Raw genomic sequence first — 26,005 nt, 5'->3', positions numbered from 1 at the left:
TCACGTTCTAGCATGATTATTGGTTTAGTGCAGCACATGTTTGATTCCTTCTGCTGCTTGAATTTGATGTTGGATTGGATGTGAATGGAGATGAGGAGTGAGGAGGAGGCACTTTTATTGCACGGAATGTGTTTGACTAACTGTTGCTCTCAGTTTTACGACAATCATTGCAAAAGAGGGTGGAACTGATTTTCGGAGGTACGTTGCAGCCTTGCAGGATTTTGAATCAGCAGCTAAAGAAATTAGGACTCCAAATCAGCCAAGCCATTTTTGAGCAGCTTGAAGCCTTGTTCTATAAAAAAATATTTATAATAGTTTATTTACTAATTAACAAGTTCAAACTTCAACCCCAATTTAATGATTCATCTATTAAATTAATCAAGTTTGAGCTAAAGAAACTTAAATAAACACGTTTGTTTTAATTGTTTAAGCTTGTCAACAAAACTTGTGAGATATATATTCATGGATAAGGCTGGTAAACATGCTTTATAATATATATTTACAATAAATGATTTAAATCCTAGATATCTCATTTGAAAATATCATATGGTGCCAAGATAGAGGTTACCATTTCTTTAACTTTGAACTAATAAACAAAGCACACCCCATATGGAGTATGGGAGGGAAAGCCTGAAGAGAGGGAATCATCAATTGGGATACGTCTGATGTGCAATTAGGCCTAACTATTCACCCGATCGGGCCTAGTCCAGTCAATATACTCAAGTTAGGGAAACCGAGAAGGACCGCTCTACCGAGGAACAAATACCTCTCGAGAGACTAGAGATAAATCACCAAGGCCATAAAGTTGAAAGCTGAAGAAGCTAGTAGTCACGTGCAAGCAAGGGAAGGAGGAAACTTCCAGATAAAACATCCATCACTTCTACATTTAATGCACAATAGTAGCTAAGTTTGTCACATTAATGGTAGAATGACCCCTGAACAGTTCCCCACAGCCTGCAACCTACTCTACTACCACCAGCAAGGCAGTGATGGGACAAGTATTTAAGGAATGATTAGTGGCCATCCAAGTGGAAGGCTGAGATGCTATCCAAACAGCTATATATAGGAAAGAAGACCCTCCTGAACAAGGGATTGAAAAAAGTTCAGAGTGAGAAATAATGGAGAAGTGTGTACCTAAAGAATCATTGCTCCTCGACCAGCTTGAGGAAGAACTCAAATAAAAATTTCTCCTTTCTTATTATAATTCTTAACTAAAATTGTTACCCTTGTCAATCTTCTTTCTCTAATTACTAAACTATGGCAATCAGGGCTTAAAGGTTTGTCCTTGACCATCCGCCTCTACAAACTAGTTGTGGGCCTCCACCCTAACCCAATCCCCTCCGAGCTGGGCCAGGTCTCTAGTTTTGCCCCCTACATGGAGACTTCATAGCTAGCTAATTTCATAAACACCATTGTCATATAATTGCTTTTAAAGAGATGTAGGTAGGTGAAATGAAAAATGGAACTGTGGGTTGGATTCTAACTAATACAAAGGTCATTTGTATTGAGATTCACTGGTGGGCAAATTGTTGTTAGAATAGCCTACTTGCTCGGCCGTACATCGACAAGTGTGGTTGGTCGGAGGCACTCCAATGAGCTAGTGAAGAAGTATACCAAATAAGTTCAACAAAAAATAACAAGAGTGTTAGGGATTAAAGAGTGCATATCTTTCTCCCAAGTTAAGTGGGGTTTATAGAGGATTCCCTAGTGACTGTTGGTGAGAGTTTCTTAGGTAATAAGGTATGAAGTTCGACAACATACCACCCCCTCAAGATGGTTTACTAAGGGCACGTTTGATAGACTGTAATAGACACTGTAATGTAATAGATATTTTATGGTATAACTATTCAGTTGTTTGGTTATATTTTTATTATAATGAATAGTTATTCCTTATGAGATTCACTGGTGGGCAAATTGTTGTCAGAATAGTGTACTTGCTCGGCCGTACATTGACAAGTGTGGTTGGTCGGAGGCACTCCAATGAGCTAGTGAAGAAGTATACCAAATAAGTTCAAAAAAAAAAATAACCAGAGTGTTGGGGATTAAAGAGTGCATATCTTTCTCCCAAGTTAAGTGGGGTTTATAGAGGATTCCCTAGTGACTGTTGGTGAGAGTTTCTTAGGTAATAAGGTATGAAGTTCGACAACATACTACCCCCTCAAGATGGTTTACTAAGGGCACGTTTGATAGACTGTAATAGACACTGTAATATAATAGATATTCTATGGCATAATTATTCGGTTGTTTGGTTATATTTTTATTATAATAAATAGTTATTCTTAATAAATAGCTATTCTTTAAAATGAGGAATAATTATTCGTTATCAAAAGTACTGAATATCTATTCTTTCACTTTATGTAATAGCTTCTTAAAAAAATTTACTAAAAAGCCATTAGTTGCCACTTCTTCAAAAGGAAAGAAAATAAAATTTCCTTGTTGTTAATTATTAGCTCTATTTTGAATATCTTAAAATAAGTGTATTTTAGGAAATTTGACTTAAAAATGATTTAATTACACATTCTTTTTATACTTTACTAAATTGTGGATGCATATTCAGGATTCCATTCCTAAATGTTCACCAAAGTAATGAATATTAATACTTATTACATTCCAACTTAATATATTCATTGTAATACTTATTCCTATTCCTATATAATAATCATTACAGTGTACCAATCGTGCCCTAAAAAAAACCGACCTATACCAACGGCTTTAAATCATCGCTATAGTACAAAAAACTGCCGCCATAATAGGACTTTGTCAACAATTTGTATGGCAATAGTTGTAAGTGTCGGTTCTTGAGTGATAGAACGTATCTAATTGGACTATTGTTATAATAAATTAGGATGTGAAAGGGAGATGAGCCATTGTTTATATAAGTCATGCTCAAGCTCAGACTTTAACAAAGATTCGAGCTCCTACTCATATTATTTTTTGAAAAAGCCGAAGTTGAATAGATCAGCGCGCGAAACTCAACTGAGACTTTTTCTTTTAGGGGAATTATGGCAGATGGGGTTATAGTTTGCTAGATAGAGCATGGTCACAAACCAAATGGAAAAAAAGTGTGAGCAAAACATGTTCTATGATTGACACAATGAAACTCTTTTCTTTCCTTTTTCTTCCGACCCTTTTCCCTAAGCAACCCCACAATTTTAAGGTGGTACGTTTGATTCTCAAAAGGATTTTAAAGTGTCTTTATTATAAATGAGCAATTCATGAGATGGATTTTGAAAGTTGGACATTATCACTTTCTCTTTTCCAAATTGTTTTGTCGTCTTAGAAAAATATAACTTTTAAAATGAACTTTAAATGTTAAAAGAAAAACTTTTATGATTCCGAAACCACCCTTCTTAATTTGAACGTATGTAAAAAGCTAAAACGAACATATCAGCCTTCATTTCAACATAAGCATCAATCTTGCTTTCATCATAGATGGGAGGCTTAAGGAGACAAAAGGGCTACTCCATAGTATAATGGATTGCTCTAACTCTTTTCATTAAACACATATAATAAAACAATAAAATAAGAAGGAAAATCAAATTTACCTATAAGGTTGAAAATGAGAAGTTAGAATTACACTTTAGTCTATTACTAAGGGGGAAAAACATTAAGAATAAGATTATTGTGAACCTAGGAAGCTTAAACAACTTTCAGTTTTATCTTTATGTTACAAACAAGCTTAAACAATGTTTCTATAATAAAAAAAAGGTTACGGCTGTTAAAGTTTAGGGTTTTCCAGCAACATATCAATCTATTGATTCTATCCCCACAACTTTGTTAATAGCAAGAAGTTTTGGATAAAGATGATTATTTGTTTGGTCATAGAAAAAGTAGAATGCTATGCCTGTAAATTAAAACAACTTTTGTACCTTTTGTTTTAGATTAATACACGTATTCTTACTCAAACAGTGGATAGTCTTTAATTTGTGTTCTCCGAGTTGCAGTATTTACTCATTTTGAGATTTCTTAGACATTTACAATCAGGTGATGTTGATGAAAGATAACATGTAGAGCTAATTTACAACCATTTGAATATTTTGGTAATAATTTTTCGACTTTTGGAATTATATTATTTATTTCCATTTTCTTATTTTTTGAGCTTTTAGGATTTTCTTGGTAAAGATAGTCTTAGTGGAATGTTAATTTCAAAAACTTTATTTGTTGGTTTAAGTTTTAAGATCTTAAAAACAAGCTAATTACTTGATATTTGCAAGAGACTTTTTTCCCTTCGCAGTTTTGTCTTCCTTTTGATCAATATTTTGGAAATTAAAAATGATTCAATTTCCGTATTGCTGTACATAGTTATGGAACTAAATGTTATATGACAGGAGGAAGTAACTAGCTAGTAGAGTTCTAGGAGATTATGACCAATATATGACATTAGAGATACTAAAAGTTTTATAACAGAGATCTTACAAATTACGTCACTAATCACAAATAATTATAAAAAATTCAAATATCATTTTTTTTAGAAGACAAATATCATTGATTATGCATTAAAATGGCACAAATCACATTCATTATCATGTTAATTAATAAGTTTTTTTTTTTTTTACAAGATAGAATTCTGCTCTAGTCTAATCTAAGTGTATATATGTGTGAAACTCCCTCTTGGAGACTTGAACCCTGGCCCTCGCCCCCCACACCCACAAGTACTTATACTTGTGAAGTGACCACCGCACCACCCTATGTAGATTCTTAATTGAATTTTTACCTTAATATATTATAAAAAAACTTATTAATTTTTTTATAATATATTAAAGTGAAAATTCAATTAAAAATCTACATTACACTTAGATTTAATTGCACCCCAATTTTGTGCCAAGTATCCTTCTAATAATAATATTTCCTAGACTGTCCTAAATGAAATTAAATCCATGAATGGAATATTGTGCCAATTATGTGACCCGAAGCAAAGAATCTTAAAAGCTCTACTATAGTACGATGAGGATGAGCTTATAGCAAGGTAGAGACTAGAGAGGAAGGACAGTACTATATATTCACAAAGGAGGTGGTGGACATGTCACATTCACAAATGTATTGTAACCCTTGGCGTTTCATTGAAAGAATTCATAATAGATGATTCTACCTCTAAGTAAGTACTCTGAAAGTCTGAAAAAGAACCAAGTTCACAGAATCACAGAAAAATATAGAGACAGAGCCTTCATGTCTATAAGACTATAGCAAGTAACTCCTGTACTTGACCAGACTTTCCCTCCTCATCTTTGCCTTTTTTTTTTCCCCTATTCTTCTTCAAACGGTGTTACAATTCCAAAAAGCCTTTTAAAATTGAAAAGATCGAGCTGGCGTAGAATGTGTACAACGCTTGATAAGACTGGTACGTGGGAATTTTCCCATAGTGTGTTTCACCAAAACTGAGGAGCTATCATATCCTCTCCCTTGTCTTTGGCTCTCGAAACGATAAATAAAAATTCACACCATTTAATGAAATTTTTGCATGTAGCATGCAGTGATAGGTAGTTAGGCACAAAGCACCACATGGTGGCGTCACGTTACGGGTAACAATAGCATTCCTCTTGGATCTAGTGCCCATACAAAAACTCCCTATTTTTTTGGTCTTTTATGTGGGGGCCACGATTACTCTTTAAATTTTTGACCCGAATTCAATCAAACTCTTTGGTTTTTGGTTCAACTTAGACATGTCTATTGGTTAGATTAAGATACATGCTTAAAATAACTCCGATTCTTTCCATAATTCTTGCTTTTTTATTTGAGTTTAATGGTGGGAAATGGAGGCAAACCTTGGTGGAGATTTCAAGTTTCGATGCTTGTGGGTGGGCGTGGGGTCAACTTTGCGAATAATGTGTGTGATATTTAAGGTATACACATGGATGGAAAAATGTATAAAAATTACATGTAATATTGTTTAAATATTGAAAAATTACTATTTAAATAATATTACTCAAGATATCAAATGGCTTACACAGGGTCTTCGAAAGGTGTCTTTCAATTACGTGAGGAGAGCTGCTAATTCCGTGGCACATGGGTTAGCTAGATATGCAAAATATGTAAAAGAAAGCATGTATTGGATAGAGGATAATCCTCCACCTGTGCTAGAAAAATTGTATTATGATATTTCACTATTGAATTAATGAAAGCTATTACCGTTTTCCAAAAAAAAAAAAAAAAAAACAGTTACAAATGGACCATATGTTGTAAATAAATCGAAGTTGCTTATGAACAACTTCGATTCAATTCTATTAAGAAAAATGTTTGTTTATTTAATAAATAAATTAAGTTCAAATTTAAATTTAGACTTGATTTTAGATAAGCTAGATTCAAGTGATATGTTGTGAGTATAAGTTTTAATGAAAGTAGACATAAGACTCGAATGCAAATTTTAGTACTTTAATTTTACTTTCATTGATTTGAGCCCTCTAAATTTTAAATTTATTCTATTTAGCCATTTTTATCCAATTATTGTTAAAAAAATATTCCATTAAATATGCAATTAACTAATGAAAAAAAAAATTTTGACAAAAAAATCTCACATAAAAATCTAGAAAATAAATTTTTAAGGCAATTTTTTAAACAAAAAATACGAAAAAATGCTTTAATTGAATAAATTTGAAATTTAGAGAGCTCAATTGAATGAAAGTAAATTAGAAAAATGAAATGAATTTCAGTCAAACTTAGATGGTGCAATTAACATTTTAACCTATATGTAATTATATAAATTTAATATTGAATTGTGTAAATTTATAATATATCAAAAGAGAATATATATATATATATATATATATATATATATATATATATATATATATATATATATATATATGAGTTGGGTTCAAGTTACACCTACTATAACAGGGTGTAACTCTAAGCAATGTTATACTACCCAATAACTTGTTATAGAATTCATATTTTGAAATTTTCACCATTGAATTACATGTTCTATTTGTTCTTAACATTCACGCTTATACATTATTTTAAATTACAAAAACTTGAATTTAAACAATTGATTATGACATGATTATTAATCTTTGATCACCTTGAAATTTTGCAAGTATGGAGAATATATGAAGATAATGTAATCTAATAGTAAATTTGTCAAAATTTGCATTAAATTAAAAAATATTGAGTGGAGTAATATTGTTTAATGTTACACTTTGTCTAACTTAAATTCAGTCACACCTGTGTGCGCGGGAAACACACATTTAAAAGGATTTTTTTACAAATAGTTGACTACAAGTCTATGAGAAAGCTAACAGATCCTATGAAACTTTTTTTTTAGAATAGATCCTATGATTTTTTTTTTTTTTTTGACAATAGATCCTATGAAACTTTTTTTGAGAATAGATCCTAGGAAACTTAAAAGTAAATGAACCATATTTTTCACTGATTAATAGTTAGCATAGGATAGATACCTACCTCAAAAGGGGAATCTAAACCATATCTTAATTTGACCTCACTCATAGTCTGAGATTTACACTGTTCAGAAAGGATATTATTTTTATAGGAAATAGAATTGAAACGAATGGATAAGATCTGCATCTTTTGTGAGCAACAATATTTTCTAGACTAGCCTGTAGAAACTAAAGCTACCCTTTAAATTTTTTATACACAATTTATTTTAAGTCTTATATTTTAGGTCCACTGACTAAATTTAAACACACACTTGCATTAATCAAAACTACAATACAAATATTGTGTGTGTGTTTCTCCACAAAAAAAAAAAAAAAAATTGAAGAATCTAAAGTATAATACTTGAAGCATCATACATGAGTAGTTATTCAGTACCTCTTGGTGTACAACATCTTCTTACATAATACCGAACATTACTAAATACTAATTAAATTCATAGCAGAATATGTCATTTAAGTGAGAAGAATGAGTATAACATCATCGTACTCTCAAAATACCAAATATTTTTTCATTGTATATAAGTTTTTCCCGTTTAGGTTCAAAAAATTGAGATCCAAATTGAAAGTTCTAAATTTACGTGGACTTAAATGAAAATAATCTAAAATATAGGATAAAAAAAAAAGGGTGTTTTTTCCCGTTTGGAAGCTAATCCTACACCACTGAAAAAATAATGTTATCACGGAAAACTAGAGCCTGGACCATTGCCAACTATAGTTCATTAATTTATAACATAAAGCAGCCACCCAAGAGACCCACAACTTTGCAGCTAGAATGGGAAAAAGAGATTTAAGATGAAACAAGCCTAAAACCATGACCCCAAGCTAGATCAACACATCAAGAGCCCTCATCTCTGCTCTGTTAGAACTTAGAACAATCCAAAAAATGTCTTGTTTGATTTATTGGGTGACTTATAGTTTGTAGTTTTGAAACTTTGAATTCCACCATCACTTGTAACTTGTCATTTGACAAGGCATATCCATCAACAAAAAGTAAGATTCAATAAACATAAAGCTGAACCCAACATTAAACTAAACACCCTAATTGCCAAGACCCTTGTAGTACTTGTAGCTCAATTGACAAGTTTTGGTGTTTCCATTGAAAACATCTAAGATTGAAATTTTCTCCCCAACTATCAAATCATTAGGAAAAAAAAAACACCCTAATCAACAAAAAGTATAAATAAAAAATAAAACTCAAATATACATAAATCTGAACCCAATTTTGGAGAATTGTTTCTTGGTCCAATCCTCCGTGCTTTGTTGTTCATCCACTTGGGTCTTTTGGGCCTGATGCTTGTTCAGACCCTTAACCTTGCAGCTGTTTTGACATATGACATTAATGTCTTCCAATCAACTGAACATAGCTTGAGACAAGAGTGTCGAGAAATTTCTCGAGGTCGATTGTGGGCTTGTTTGCTTCCTCTTGGATCATTGGGAATGCTTGGGCTTGAATCTTCTAAGCTTGAGATTTGCAACTTGGTGGGCTTGAATCTTGACTAGAATTCCTTGTCTTTGATTAAAATTGCTTAGGCTTCAGCTTTGCCTGAAACCCTTGTTGGTCTTTGATGATTATCCTAAAGCCTTAATCTACATGCACATATGAACGAATTTTGTAATCATATGATGGGCCCAAATGTTGGGCTTGGGCTTATCCATAGCAAACAATGTTCAAACAACAGATTGTATAATCATGATGAACCCAAATGTTGAGCCTGGGCTCATTCATAACAAACAAGGTTCCAATATAGGCAAATAAAGACCAAACACATGCAATCATTCCATGCATACTTAGGATTGAACCGACCTAAGGTGGGCTCTAAATTGGCTTGTAGATGTAGGTTGAAGGTAGGCTATAGGCTATAGGCTATAGGTTACCCACAAGTTAGGACATTATATTCCTCCCAACTTATGACATAAGGAATGGTGTGTTGCTCCAAATGGTAAGATCTGTCCGTTAACACATTAACAAAAAATGATTAAGTTGCTCATGGGTGATGGGGTGGTAGATTTGCTAATGGGTACCCGAGTCTAAGGAAGACCATGATCCATGACTACAGCTACCTCGTCTTCCAGGCAATACACATATAAGAACACATGATGCATGGAAATTTAAGAGATGACATGTTTCTAGTCTCCAGCTCAAGACTAGAAAGCAGAAACCATAGTTGTGGTGGGGTTTTATCCTTATCCATATTCGTACTGTTTTTTGGGTTGTGGTTCTCACCAGTCACAAATGGTCAAAGTAGGATGGTGAGTTTTGGAAAGTATTAACAGAGGTTTTAGATTGTGGTAGTGGTTGGGTGCAGCTGCTGCGATGTTGTAATGGTATTTGGTGCATTAGTATTGGGATGTTCACACCTTGGTATGAATAATGTTAATACCATAACAAATTATGCAACTTTTGCTTTGCATAACTTGCCCACCTGACAAGCTATGAGTGGTGGAATTGTAGTCACAATTTTTCTCTACCACTTACAGCTAATCACATTGGTGAGTTATGACAAAAATTGTGTAATTTTTTTTGTTCTATTAGCGTTATTTTTCGTAGTAATAATTATATCTTCTTTTCAACATAGGTCAAGTAACCTTCATATGTCCAAGCTTGTGACAATACCTGCATTCCCAGTAATGTCCTATAGTCCTTGATTATTACAGCAGGAGACTTCCTTGGTTATTGGCATGAGGATTCGGAGATTGAACACAGTATTTAGAATGTTGTGTGACACTGGCAATAAATACGAACTCATCTTCCATTTTCTTGTGAATAATATAATGCCCCTTCATGTTTCTTCAGCCATTAACTCAAATGAAACATCATCAACAAAAGGATAAGTAGCGCGATAAAGAATGGAAGCTCTCACTAACTCAAAATCATCTTGCAATGCCTTAAAAATTGAACAAGAGATGCATGTTTCCTCTCTATACTGATAATAAAACTCAACAGCCACTGTACATTTCAGTTCCATGAGGGCTAAACTAATTAATCCCAAGACACTTCAACATAAAAATTAGAGAACGATTGTCCTTTCTTTTGTTTCAAACTGCTAAAAACATAGCTCAATTTTGTGTCTTTTTGTAAAATCAGTTTGAGTATTTCATCTTCAAAAAAAAAATCCTAAATTTCTTTTGAAGTTTTATATATAAGTTGCATGCTTATTGAAGGATCACTATATCAGAAATTCAAATATTAATTTTTCTATTATTAATAATCTCACACTCTTCTATTTTTTTATTCAAAATCTTCATCCTTTTTACCCTATGTATTTAAATTTTTTTTTTACTAGTAGTATCGTATATCCACAAACCCTTTTCTTTTAGAATATTCCACGTAAGAAAGACTAATGAGTACGGATTAATCCATTCATATGAATAGAGCATAGAGATGCCATGCCTAAATGCAAAATGTTGGGCCGAACAAAGGCTTATTGCTTATGTAAGCATGGCACAAGACAATATGTCTTTTCTTAATTGCACATCGCAATGAGTATGCAGTGACAAAGGAATCCAAATTAAGCGTGCGAGATGCTGACGTGCTGAGGTGCCAACCACCGAGAGAACGTCTCTGATATAAGAGTGTTTGAGAAAAGGCTAAAAAAGCTTTTTGTTTTTTTTTGTTAATTTGCTTTTTGTCTCAACTTTTTTATAAATATTTTAACTTTTAGATTTTTTTTTTTCAGAAATAAGCTAATTTTTAGTCATATATTTAACATAAAAATTATTAAAAATTATTTTTTTTAAATAAATAATATACAAATAAGTTATCGAAAATTGCCAGACTATAAACCTACACATGTGAACTATAAACATGAAAAGAACTTCTCATTGCTTGGGTTAGAAACCCTCGAAGAAGAACAGTCAAAGAAAAGACCTGAAAAGAGAAATAATATTTATAAAGGCCAAAATAGGCTCTAATTGAGATCAGCTACCAAAGCCCAAATATATAAATAAAAACATGATTTAAACCTTTTTATTTATTTATTTATTTATAATTTAATAACTACAACAATGAATAATTTAAATAATGAATATTTCTATTATAAACACTAGAAAGTGCCAACAAGCTAAGTTACAAAGCTTTCGATAAGTATTAAACTAAGGCAAGACAGAATATTACTTTTGAAACCAATAATATGAGTCACAAAATGGAAACAAAATATTTCACAACTATCATAATGGTAAGTTAATAATAGTAAATCATAAAGTGGTGTAAATAATTGTTCTAATAAAAACTTGCGAATTCAACTGTAATAAAAGAAAAATGTTACAAAAATTGTTTGTATATTAGCATTAGAGCATTTGTAGTTAAGTGGTCAGTTTTACACATTTTATCCCAAAAAACTTCCACATCGTAGTTAAGCTAAAGTTGCCTAAATATTCAATGTTGCTATAGTAATACATAATAACAGTTCATTTGTATTTTATATATATATATTTAATGTGGCTAAAATGCAAATTGTATCATCTAAATTTGACTAAAATTTATTTAGTCCTCTAATTTTAATTTCGTTAAATTTCAAATTTATTTAATTTAAGCATTCTGTCCACTTTTGGTAAAAAATTGCCATTAAAAAAAAATTATTTTCACATGAAAAAAATCCATAAAATTAATAAAAATATTTTTATAGGTTTTTTATGTGAGACTTTTTTTTTTTTTTTTATTAGTTAATTGCATACTTAATGGTAATTTTCTTTTAACGGAATTGAACAAAGGCATAAATTGAATAAATCTGATTTGATTTAGGTATTTGATATTTGAGAACTTTGTGGGTTTACTGGGATTGTAAAATAATTAATCCGAGGTAGGGTGTTTTGAAAAATAGTAGTGTAAAATAGAAAAAATGGTAAATTGTAAATTACACTCCTAAAATTTGGGAGTGATCGGATTTTACACTCTAAACTTTCAGAATTTGGATTTTATCCCCTGAAACTTGTGGTGTTTAGATTTTACACCCTGACATTTCAAAACTTAGATTTTAAACGTTGGCATTTTAGAACTTGGATTTTACCTCCTAAAGTTTAGAATTGTTTGGATTTTACACCTCCAAATTCTGAAACTTTAGAGTGTAAAATCCAAACACCCCAAAACTTTAAGGAGTAAAATCCAAACATTTCTAAAATATAGGTGATAAAATCCAAATTCTGAAATATCAGGGTATAAAATTCAAACATCACCAAACTTCAGGAGGTAAAATCTAAATTCTGAAACTTTAAGGTATAAAATCCAATCACCCCTAAATTTTAGAGGTGTAATTTGCAATTTACCCAAAAAAAAATTATACTAAAATAGACTAAAATTTTTTTTTTGCTAAATTCCATGGCGTTTGTTACTAGTGGAGTAAGTAACCAGAACGAATGATTATTGGAACAGATTTTTTAGTTGCCTGCAAATAAATGTTTGCTACTAGCTAGTGGAGTAAGTAACCGGCCAGAACGAATGATTATTGGAGTAGCATTTTTCAGTTGCCTGCAAATAAATGTTACGAGAGGTAGGGGTTAACCATAGGTAAAGCCATCCCAGTCTCAACCATAGCATTATAGCTGTGGTGCTTCACTTTTTTGTCAAAATTGATGTTTCAATATCATTTCCATCGTTTTCTCCACATAAAAAAGGGGAAAAAAAAAGAAAAAGAAAAAAGACATGGCCACAGCTCCAGCCACTTGCATACGAATTTATGCAGTGAAGTGTAAAGAATTAACTACCCTTAAAGCCTTTATTTTTTAATGATTCTTTCCCCACTTTAAATTATTAGAAGTAAATTTAGTAAAGATGGAATAAATTCCTTCGTCTATGCATGTTCTTTGGAATTGCAAAAGACCAGCTTAGTTTATCTCATTCCTTTTTTTTCTTTTTCTTTTTTATAAATAATTCAATAGTTATAACATAGTGGAAGCGGATTTGAACCTAGATGTCCTAAAAAATAGGCTGGCCAATTGAATTACTAGGTTCTAAAGTAGCGTTTGGATTGCGTTTCTGTGGCCACATTTTGGGTTTTTTTTTTTTTTTTCAGCTGAACTCTTCTTGTACTGTTTATTGTTCATGAACAATGAATTTAAGCATCTAAACAGTAAAGATTTTGTGAATGGTAACTTTATTATTATTATTTTTAAATTGTTTTCACTAAGCAGTTTATCACATTCAATACCTATATAAACAGATTTCCGGCTATGCTTTATGCTCTTATCTATTACCCATTAAGGGCGAGTGTTACGTGCTTTTTTGTTTTTTTTTTTTCAGGTCATGTTCATAATGGTTGTGCGGTATGACTTGATTCAGTTTCAACCTCGATCAATATATTTTTACAGCAATTGATAACCTAAAGAATTCACAAACTAAAAGCATTTTTAATTTTTTACAAAAGAGCAAGAGACACTAAGTTGAAGTTCATCATCTTAAACGGAGACAACTGATCTTAATGAAGTTGATCTGCTGCAATGCTCCTCCTCTAGGGTATAAGTGATCAGGTCCTTCACAACTTGACGGAATCTTCTTCTGTAAGTGGGGAACTTTGATACACTTCTTATCATTCCAATCATCCTGCAAACACATACACTATTAGAATACATAAAAGAAGAAGAAATAGGATTAGAAAATTTCTCTTAACATGACTAAAGATAAAATTCAGTTGCTTGTCAATGAGTCCATTTTCACTTCTGGGTTTCATGTTAAAAAGCTGTTTCAAATTCTACATCATATGAAGCGATAATTCTATTTTCTTCATTGTCACGGCAACATTTGACAGAAAAGTTTCCAGTACTTGGGAAATAAGAAGGGGGGCAGCATACTCCATTGTCTCAGATGTACAATGCAGCATAAACAATCATACTGGTTTATAGCCAAAAGGATAATCAAAGTTTCCGTGATTCTTAAATTAGCCAGAACCCTAACTCTTAAGGTCCAAAAAAGACAGTAATGTGAAATCAGAAATTCTCTCCATTTGATTTCTGTGAAATTACGGAGATTCCAAATTTTCATTGTTTTTTCTAAAATTTCATTACAATCAAACAAAGAATCAGTTGCTAAGAAATGTGAACTTATAGACATAAAAAATATATATATATATATATATATATATGTGTGTGTGTGTGTGTGTGTGTGTGTGGAAAGTTTTGCTTCTCTAATTACCTGGAGTTGAAATGAAAGAAATAGTTCATACCTTCTACTAATACCCTGGATTTGAGCAGCTCTGAGGGCATCTTGAGGTGCTAAACTTCCATTTTGCCACGCTTCGATGCGTTGTGTGTTGCTTCCGAACAGAACTGCTTTTTCCAAGAACCTCACTTCATCCTCTCCCAATCTTATGACCCTAATCTGTTCCTTTAGGACCATTACAGGATTAAAGAACCAATCCAACAATTTTTCCTTTGGTCTATTGAAGTAGGTTACTTCAACACCATCAAGCAGCAACAAACCACCTGAATTGGCTTTGATGGAGTTGAGAAGAGCCTGCAAGAAAGAATAACAAGGCAAGCCAACACTAATAATGGTTGCTTCATCGTTATTCTTTGCCTGCAACCATTCATAGAGGTCAGCTGGTGTTATTACATCAGCATCCAAAAGTTCTCTGCCCCTCATTTCACAATACCTCACCATACTTTCCCAAATCTGTTGCATTAGGAAAAAACACAATAAATTATTTCATTTGTCATCAAATAGTACAAGCAAGAGGGCAAGTTGTGAAAGAACTTTTTTATAATTCAGAAAGATGTCTGCCAATTTTAATTATGAGGGCACTTGTTTATTTACCAACTATATGCACTTTGATGATTTTGAGCCTGTTAAAATTGGCACTACTGATCAAGGAGATTCTGGGTGTAATTCTTCTAAGAATAAATAACATCACTAATGTTCAAACAATGTTCTTGCATAAAAAAATTTATTTTTAAGTTCCCTATCTTTAAAATAGCAGAATATAATAAGTTAGAGTGTAGAGTTCCTTTCCTATGACCAGATTTCATAATAGTCATAGTCAAAGTCATATTCTCTGAAGGTCAAGCTCTATCAAGATGAGGTAGAGTATATATTATTACAACTTTCTTCTTTATTTTAATAATTAACATAGTCTTTGTGAAGATTGTACAATTGGACACTTCAATAGATGACTCATTAATATAATCTTATATACTATTGAAAACAAATAGAACCTGCACCATGTCCTATAAAAATAAAAATAAAAATAAAAAGAACCTGCACCATGTAATCTGGTCTGCAAAATTAACAATTCATACATATCCCAAAAATATTATTAGAGGGCGACAGGAAAATGATGGATATTGTTATCTAAAATGTTGCAAGATTAATAAAAATATATTAGTGTATATATACACTGGCGGAAATAAATTGAACATATATAAAGAACATTGTGTAATATTTACATCTAGATATATCTGATGGATCTAAACTATTGAATAATTGACTCATAATATAGAATAAAATCAGAAAAAACCCACGCCTGCCACACAATATTGAAGCATACCTGTACCACTTTTACTTCTTGTATGGTCTCTATAACTGATCTTGAATTAGCTAGGCTTGGCATAAGCATTGCAGGTGCTTCTGTGGAAACAGAATTGATTTTGCCTACAGCCACATGATTCCCTCTAAAAGAAAACTCAGATGATTGAGCAACACTTTTCTTTCGATACAGGGGCCTGGCTGCAAGCAATGTGATTCTTACTGTTAAAAATTGAAAAGAGAAAAGAAAATCGAAGTTCTAAAAGTTTAGTTTAATAGGATATAAAAAGCATGGGAGAATGATAGGGAAAAATGATTACTTTGGAAGGACAGTCCCCTCTCGAAGATAGAGCCAATCATTTGTGTACTCATCAAATTCAGCAACCATTGCAATCACATAAGCTAAACCTCTCCGGAAAGATCTTTCCTTCATCCACAAGAAGGTTAAAAGGTTAGTTTAGTTGCAGCAAAAGGCCTATGTTAAATTACAGAGGAATATATTAAAGTATCCACAAACCTGATATACTATAACTGAAGCATACAATCCAATGAAAATGCTTGAAAAAATTGCTATTAATATACTCGCCACTACAAAAATTGGCCACAAAAGGATTGTCAAACCAGCAATGGGGATGCAAGCTGTTTCAAGAAATGGGCCTTCTCGGCTAATTAGATCATGTATCAGTCGAAACCAGCCCTTGAACAACATATATGGACTCTTCACAACAGCAATTGCAGTGTAAAGAGGAATGTCCACCATTAGCCCCATTAACCCAGCAATGATGCATGCAGGTACATGAATTAACCTGCAAGATATATCCAGAGAGTTAGTTCTGAAAGAACTACTGCTTTCACCAAGGATGGTCAGCTCAACCACTCAATAATTGTTAAATTTTAATTTCTGTTCCAAATAAGGTAGAGCTTAGCTCATCAACTAAGTCAAAGAAACATAGTAAGCTCCCCACCATTGGCCAGGCAGGGCCTCCAATTTTTTCTCAGCCCTAGCTAATGAACCTACTAATTTCAAGATTTAATAAAAAGATACTCCCACACTAAGCAACAAAATAAATATACATGGTTTTCTTTCTTAATTGCAAAGGTAATAAGATTATAGTTAATATGATGAATTACATCACCATTACCTAAGAGCTCGAAGCTCATTTGAAGCAGGGGATTCCCGCAACTCCTCCAGGTAAAGTGGGTATGAATGGTAACATATGTCTGCAAAATCTCTAACCACTGTACAACTTCCTTTAATGGTGCCCCATGTTCCGTCCTATGTATTCATAGAAATAAAAGTAAGTATGAACTTGGTCAAACAAAAAGAAAAAGAAACCAAACCCAAAAGCCAACAGTGGGTGCTGAATCAGAGAGAAAACTCAAACAAAAAGGGCAAAGTCCAAAAATTTACCACAATACAGTGTATGAATTTCTTGGACTCGTTGTCCTCTCTGAAGGCCTCAAAAGCAGAAACCCATGGAGTGAAGAATCCATACCCCACCCCCACAAGAACACTCCCAGCAATGCTTAGACCCAACCATAAACCAAACAAGGCTGGTAATCCAGCCAAGATAGCAACTTTAAGTGGTGCATCAAATCTATTAGTCCTGTAATTACCACACCAGTTACCTTATCAGGTTAAAAATTCACAAACCCGTATTATCATAATCACCTAAATTTGCAACCAAAATTCAAAGCAGAAATAGACAGTTAATTGAAGAAATTTTGACAAAAAAAATATGAAAGGTAGTTACTTTATTAGGCTGTAAACTGTCCAGGCAGCATGCGAAGGAAACAGACTAAGAATTACCCCAACATTCCCTATAACCAGTATCAAAGCAGCAATAGGACCCACAAGTAAACCTACAACATTTATTGCAAAACCAATGTCAAAATCAACAACCCATAATCAAATTCACATGAAAAAAAAAATCAGCAGAGAGATAATTAGAAAGTACAAAACAAAATATACTCCAAACACAAAAATGTCAAAAAAAAAAAACTACATAGAAATTAAAAGGTAGAAGGAAAGAGAAGAAGGGGAACCTTTGAGAGCACCCAGACAGAGAGCAGAGCAGAAAGCAAACATCACATAGAGGATCCTCAACCATTCTTTAAAAGAGGGTGGCAAATCCATACCAAAAGATCACATAAAGCAACAATAATAGCACCATGAAAGAGATATATATTCACAGAAATTAGAGTATCTGATAGATTTAAAGATTCTGAAAACGATTATATATAAGGATATAACAACTAAGTAAAAAAACAAACAAACAAACAAACAAAAAAAGGTACAAATATTATTGTTGATATATATGAGACAGAGAGAGCCAAATAGACACACAGAAAAAAGCGATTGAAGTTGTTTAAGATGAGACGTGTACTCCAATATCCAAAGGTGACAAAAAAAGAGTACAACTGAACACGACAGACTCCAAACACGAAACCCAAAAACCAGAATATTTTTATTTTCCACCAGGATGTTAGGAACAAGAACAAGAACAAGAACCAGAACCAGAACCAGAACCAGAATACTCCTCTCTTGTCCTACAAATTAAAAATAAAAATAAAAATATAATATGTTTCAAAATGATGAAAAAAAAGCAGCTTTGGGGGAACATGTGAAATTTGTCGTTTGTTCCGTGCGCCGTCGTTCCGTTTTCTAAATTCCAACCTTTACCTCGAGCACATCAATGTAAAACGATTCGAGAGCCAAAATCCCGTATTTAAATCCAACGGCTCTTGTTAAAGGTGTTTATATTTTTCTTTGTGTAAGTCTGCATAATAGTGTTATTCATATGCAACTATCACCATGTCATGTTACTTTCTCTCCTTTCTTTTTTATGATTTGATCATTTTCTGGGGTCCGATTTAGCAGTGGCTTGGGTTAATAAACTATTTAAGTGAGTTTTAATTACTTCAACTAGTAAAATTTTTAATAATTGAATAAAAAATTTAAGGCTCAATTTTCGCTTACACAAAAAAATGTTTAATGTCTTAGTTTAATAATAAAGAGTTATCATTAAGAGTTAACGCTATAAGTTAATTTTATTTAAAAATAAATTTTAATACTACTTAAGGAAAATATAAAAAGTTGAAAAAATATATATTCTTTTCCATAAAAACTTTCTTAAAATAATTCATTAACAAATGCTCTCAAAATATCGGTTAATAAATTCAAAAAAAATTTAAAGCCTTTATAACTGTCACTGTTAAGGTGTGTTCTTAGGAAAATATTAAGGAGAGTATAATGGATTTTTTTTTTTATTCAAAAAAAAGACATCATCAATGTCGTTAAATCAAATAGGCCAAATTTGAACAACATAAAAAATGCCTGGTGGTAACACACTTTTTAGAGATTGCATTATAGCAAAAGAATGCTCAACAGAAGTAGCAAAAATTAATAAAAAGATAGAATTTAAAATAAAAAAATTGAAAATTTGACCTAAACGGTCGTGAGGAGTGAGGACCTTAATAATATATGGCCTTGACAAAGGCATGGGAACTCAAGTAGAGGTCCTAGGCTGTTGGCCATGTGCCACCATATTAATTATATGCTTAGTATGTTCATAACCGGGCACATAGTTAGCATATATAAATATAAAAATAAAATGCCTTTCCCAAACAACAATTTTGATGGGCTTTTGGGGAGATCATAAAAAAATATTAAAGGGAGGTCACAAGTGTGTTAAAAAATGCGACAAATGCTGACCCACAATAATGCAATTTGACCTTGAGAGTTTGACGCTGACTTAGTTTTAGGGACTCAAATTGATTTTATGGTGGTCCCGTATAACACTTAAATCAGAGACACCGTTTATTAAGGGGAAAAAAAAATACTAAAGGCCGTTTGTATATGAGTTTAAAAATTAAAAATTACTGTTTAAAAAAATTTGTGAAAATATTTCTAGTTAAAAAAATTTGTAAAAATATTATTTAAAAACTGAAAATAGTTGTTTCAAAACACCAAATAAATACCCTAAAAATCAGGGACACTGTTTTGGCTGCAAAATAAATAAAAAGAAATCTCGAGGGAGGTTTGTACTTTTGGTGATTCTGTAAGGGACGAATGGAATGATTATGAGGATGAAAAATTTGGGGGTAGACCCAAAATGAGAAGGCAGAAATTGATTTATCAAAAGGGACGTGTCACTTGAATTGCACTTGCAATTGTCAATTGCCATTGATTGATTGAGAAGTGGTCAAGTCCGCCTATCCGATGTCGTAGCATTGTGTATTGGGAAGAATATTACCACGTCACCTCTCACCAACTCTATTCGGACTAGGCTACATGTCTTTCTTTTCATCATTTTTACTCGAGTAATAATAGGAACACTAAAACAAAATATTAAAAAAAAAAACTACAACATTTTTAAATGGCCATAATTTACCTAAAAATTTTGTAGTTAATAGTTATAACTTTTACTAGAAAAAATATGTTTATATGTGATTGAATTGTTTGTTCTTTATATTTTAAATATGTATGTCAAATTTTATATCAATTAGAGATTATTTATTATTTGATCAATAATTTTTTTAATATTTAATTTAATTAATGATAGAGTTATTAATTTTGAACTTCTAACAAATTTACAAACACAAAAGATATAAAAAAAAAATGTAGTCAAGTACAACCAAATTTGTAACTTCTTTTTTTCTTCTCAAATTAGTACATTCTATATAATTTAAAATAGAGATTGCAATGAGTTTCTACTCTTTGAGGTTTTGTAGGGTTGGATAATTTTATTTCATAGCTTATAGTATTTTTTTTAATTTAACATTAACTTATTATTCAACCATCAGAGACTTTAGCAATTTGATAGAAATATAATTTATTATTGTATCTTAAAAACAAATTTTAGAACATTTCTAAATTAACTATATAAATTGAATAAGTTAAACAAAATATTATACCAAACCGAGCCACTTAACTGCCTAAGTTCGACTCTGTTCTTATTTTAAAAGCTTGAATCCCATGCATTGGATAAATTTAAGAATAAACACATTAATTAATCAAATAATTAGAAAAATATATGTAATTAGATGCATGTTAAAATTCATACTTAAGTTTAACACTACCACTTATGAGTTATGATCATTTTTATCCTAACTTTTAAAAAGAAAGAACATGTGATGGTTTTTGTTAAGTAGATATATGATTGGTTATTTATTATTATTATTTTTAATTCATTAATATTGGACTCTTATTATTTTATACCTGTGGGGGGAGGGATCCAAACAAAAAATGAAGCCCATAGGTAGGGTTGTCCAGACCCAACCCACACCCACCGTCCTGACAAACCCGCCTGATTTCAACCCGATTTTAGCCCGAACCGATGCTCCCGTCGGTCGGTGACGAGTTTTCACGCCCAAGACCCGACACCGGCGGGTCGAGTGGCGGGTTTTCTTCTCCAAAACCCGAGCCACCCAACCCGACCAATGTAATATACAAATCCAACAACTCCAGCAAGATCAAGCTCAGATTCGAGGAGATCCAGCAAGATCTCAACCATATTTGGTGAGATTCAGCGAGATTCGAGGAGATCCAAGCTTATTTCGTCGATTTTCGGAGCAAATGTACTGAGTTTTTGAAGATTCCGGGGCTCTTTTGAAGATTCCGATGACGTTTGCAGAATCTGGGGACTCTTTGAATTGACCGAACCGATCAAACACTACCTGAACCCGAAACCGACTCGACTGATTGACGCCGGTGGTCGGTTTTGGATCCTTCCGCCATCCACCCAACGCCGACAGGTCGGGTCCGGGCTGGGTCAAAAACCGACCCAGCCCGACCTGCGGACAACCCTACCTATAAGTCCAGTTCGAGGAAAGGAAAATGCCTATTCAAGTACCAATCAAAGCTTGACACGTAGACAGAGTTTGAGGAAGTCAAACATAAAGACGATGCTAGTTTAGGCTAAATATGAGAGCAAATGTCCAAGGACAAGATATGGGTGGACCCATTGTCTGAGGAGCCCAAGGAACGATAGCTCCTCAAGATGCCCCATCTGTCCACTTGCACCTAATAGCAAGACACCATGGAAGACATTAGAGACATGCAAATAGAAAAGAGAGGAAATATCTGTAGAAGGTAACTATCACTTCTACATTCAATGCTCTGCACTGAGTTGCCACATTTATGAGAAAAAGACATATGAACAGTGATTCCACAAGCATCCAAATTATTCCCTTGAGATCTACAGCTGGAGGGATAAGATGCAATAGAAAATACTATATAAGGAAAGGAACCCCTCTAGAATAGGGGATGGGCAAGGGGAAACTTGAGAAGTGAGAATTAAGTATCAAATTGTAGAGAGATTGACATTGACTTTTTATGAACAATCCATCCTCGGACAAGCCCAAGGAAGTGTTTATACTGAATTTTTGCTTCATCTATTCATATTAAAAAGCCCTATCCTTTTAATTTCAAGCTTGGATCTTACTTAGCATTGCAATTGACTTGGAAAGCCCACTCTCTTACAGATTAATTGTGTTCGGCTTAAAATACTGGGTACCACTATTTTAAGTGTGCTTGGACCATCTTTTGAATCCCTACAATACCAATTAACTTACTTGACACAAAAATTAAAATACTAAGTGTACACATGACACAAAATTAACCTACTATTGAAATATAATTTAAAATCTAATTATTTATATTATATATTTTAAATATATATTATATTTTAAATGTTTATGAATGAAAACCAAAGTATTTTTCCCCTTTCTGTTGGAAACAAGAGACAAAAGTTTAAAGGAATACCAATCTTTTCTTCTAAATTATGTGTAAGATCTTAAGAAGGAAAAGGTAGATGAGATTGGATAAAGACTTCACACGGCATTTTTTAATTCCTTGTAATACTTTTAAATATAAAAATTTTGAAGTAAATGCTACATTATCATTTTGATTAAAATAAAATAAAAAATTCCTTACAAAATGAATAATACCTCTCTTCTAAAAAAAAATGAATAATACCTCTAGACAATGTAGACATCAAGAAAATAAAAAGGGAGAAAAATCACTTTACAATTACTCCCTTATCTTAGAAACTAACCAATTTTTCCTTCTATATTTGGGAAATCAACAAATATCCCTAATCCATTACTTTTTTAATTTAAATCCAGTGTAATTTTTTTATATCATAATAATATATTCATCATTCTTCAACTTTTCCATTCTTCATACCAAGCACATATAGTGAAAAATACAAATATTATTTATCCTCCCATTTTTCTAAGGATACAAGGTTTGAAAATTCTTGACATTCCTCAAGTAAGCACCCTAAAAGTCCAATTTTTCTATTGATCTAGTGATTAAAGAAACTAGTGAAACCCTAGAATAATTGTTTTTTTTTTTTTTGCTAGAGATTTGTTTTTAGTTTTAGTTTTTTCTTTTCTTTTCTTTTTGACACCTTCTTAGTCATTGAATTAATTACGAGAGATTTTAGGTTATGTAGGAGCGTTCTTGGAGAGTTGCAAGAGTATTTTAGTAGGCATTTTTTTAAAGGTAAGTAACATTTTTATTGACTAGTTAATATTTTTCTTTAGATATATGTATGTATATATATTATTTGTTGAATATTCTTTTGTCTTTCTCTACAACTTATATATATATATATATATATATATATATATATATATATATATATATATATTACCTACACTAACTTGAAGAAAAGAATTATAATTATTTTCTTATTGAAATATTATGAATGAATTTTATTCAGTTGGTTATTTAGAAAGTTTTATTTCCTTTAAACTCAAATAAAACATGTGTAGATTTTGTGAATGGAACCTAAGATTTAACTGACTTATTTGTTTAAACTGTGATTTTATGATATATGATTTTTGGATATGGACTTAAATGAATTGGATAAATTCTAGAAATTTATTTGTACAACTTGAGAAAGGAGTGTTGTAGAAAATATTTTACTTTGAACACTCAGCAGTAGAGTGAACGATTAATATGTATAGACACCAACCTTGCTTGGCCAGGAGACCCATATCTCCTTCCAACTTTTGGCTTGCACGGCTACGACCACTTGGTCCAATAGATTTTATGTTTGGACCCCTTGTCCCCCCACCGAAACCTAGTAATCATTGATTGCAGCTCCGCACACCATTCTTTGGCAACTTTTTTTTAAAGCATGTCATTGTATAAGCGAAAACTGCTTGTACTACTCCGTTTGTGTTTATTGAAACCCTCGAGTAAAAATATATATATATATTTTTTACGTTTTTCAATGTATGTTAGTATCAGAAAAATAAGTTATAAGAAAACTATCTTAAATTAATATAAAAATACAATTCAGTTTTTAGAGATCATTTTCTATTTTTTTTTTTTTTAATAAAAAAAATGACTTTATCTCGTAACAAACTAAATAATGAAAGTTAGGACATCATTTTCAACACATTTAAAGTAGCTACTAAACACAAGACAATGAAATAGTTTTTAATTTTTTTTTTAAATGACTTATTTTTTAGAAAACTTTATCTTTAAAACAAATAAAGCGTTAATTGGGACTTCCCTTCTTGCCCTAAATAGTTATATTCTTTCCACCCCTAAAGCTTTTTTGATAACCCTCTCCTTGATGTCATTGAAAGTTCTTGATATTTTCCAATCATAACCGGGAGTCCAAGGTACTACTCATCCTGTGTGAAAGTCGGGAGTGTTTTAGCTAAGGAGATTGGAATTAAAAATGTCATATTTGAAGGAGATATTGAAATGGCTATGAGAGCACTAAATGAAGACACGAACTACATGACACTCTTTGGTAAGATTATGTGGGGTGCTCAAAACTCAAAAGATGGACTGGTTCGGTTTGAACACACATGATACCAAAGGCAATTATGTGGCCCATGCACACTAATAAGAATGGCAAAAGACAAGGAAGGAGATTTTGTTTGGTTTAATAAGAATGGAAAAAGACAAGGAAGGATAATTTGTTTGGTTTAATTTCTGTTCCAGTTGAATTAGCCCTTCTATCTCATATTGATCATCAATAAAATTACTATATTGATTCTATTAAAAAAAGGACAAAATTTGGTTATACAAACTTGCTTTTACTTAAAAAAAAAAAATAATATAGTCACATATTTTGAAAATATAATTGTTAGATTGCATTTTGAAAATCTACCGTTTTATTTACTATTCCATCTAAAAATTTATTTTTTATGTATAATTTTGGACTATAAAAACTTGAAATTTAAATATTTGATTGATGGCATAACTATAACTATTAATCTTTGATCGTCTAAAAATTTTGCAAACACAGAGAGTGTGGGGAGTAAAAGGGCCCAAATGGGCATATGGGCCTTTGGGTTGTAACATGGAGGGCCGACCTGTTCCAGGGTTAAACTCTATGAGTCGGCCCATACGCCGAGGATACAGCCGAGGACGAGATTCTCCTCGGAAAGGCCCTAGAGAATTCAAAGTTTCACTATGAAGGTCAAAGCACAACTCTGGAGAGACCAGTGATTAAAAGGGGACATCCTGAATCTTCTAGATGCACCAGTATTAAAGAAAATATCAAGAATAAAGGCTGTCACCTTCGCATTAAAGGCTCTGCACCTACCTTCCTGGCCGCATTAATGGGGAGGTGACCCCTGAACAGTGAGGTGGAAACTTCTAGTCACAGTTCAAAAAGTATCAGGGGAGGAAGTATAAAAGGGGGGTAAATGCCAAAGAAAAAGAGGGGGATGAGGAAACTAAGAAAGAAATTAAGAACTTGTAATTGTGAAGGAAGAAAGAGAAATAATAAAGAAATAGTCCTCGGCTTGAGTCCGAGGAGACCCATTTGTCATTATCGTTCTTTATTTACTTGTATTTGCTTATAAAAGCCTGTTATCAAGATCCCAGTATTTCTAACCTAGGTTTCAAGCCCACACTCTACAAATCTTATTGTTTAAGGTTCATTGGGCCTGAGCCCGTGATTGTCTTTGGGTCCAGGTGCAATTGTGCACTTACAGAGAGTATAAGAAAAAAAAAAAAAAAATCTAATAGTGCATATTCAAAATTCATATCCAATAAAAATATATTGAGTGGAGTTGTAGCCTTGACTACAACTAAGGTTTTTTGCCAAACTTTCTCCAAAAAAAATAATAATAATAATAATAAAACAAAAGAAGGGTTGACAATAGATTTATGGATACATAGTATCAG

General features: G+C 32.3%; 1 protein-coding gene across 1 annotated transcript; it reads right to left on the bottom strand.

Annotated features, from left to right (window-relative positions):
• Positions 1–13,629: 13,629 nt before the first annotated feature.
• On the bottom strand, positions 13,630–18,109 carry LOC142624066 (putative membrane protein At3g27390). The gene is made up of 9 exons (XM_075797569.1): positions 17,887–18,109; positions 17,595–17,703; positions 17,252–17,447; positions 16,983–17,116; positions 16,358–16,646; positions 16,161–16,267; positions 15,863–16,037; positions 14,543–14,991; positions 13,630–13,923 (listed from the first exon to the last, which is right to left on the bottom strand). Exons 1-9 carry the CDS (start codon positions 17,975–17,977, stop codon positions 13,779–13,781), a joined length of 1,695 nt encoding a protein of 564 aa, XP_075653684.1. The 5' UTR covers positions 17,978–18,109; the 3' UTR covers positions 13,630–13,778.
• Between the last annotated feature and the right edge of the window lie 7,896 nt (positions 18,110–26,005).

Source organism: Castanea sativa, chromosome 2, assembly GCF_040712315.1.
Source record: "Castanea sativa cultivar Marrone di Chiusa Pesio chromosome 2, ASM4071231v1".
Classification (NCBI taxonomy): domain Eukaryota; kingdom Viridiplantae; phylum Streptophyta; class Magnoliopsida; order Fagales; family Fagaceae; genus Castanea; species Castanea sativa.
This window is presented reverse-complemented; position numbering and strand designations above follow the sequence as displayed.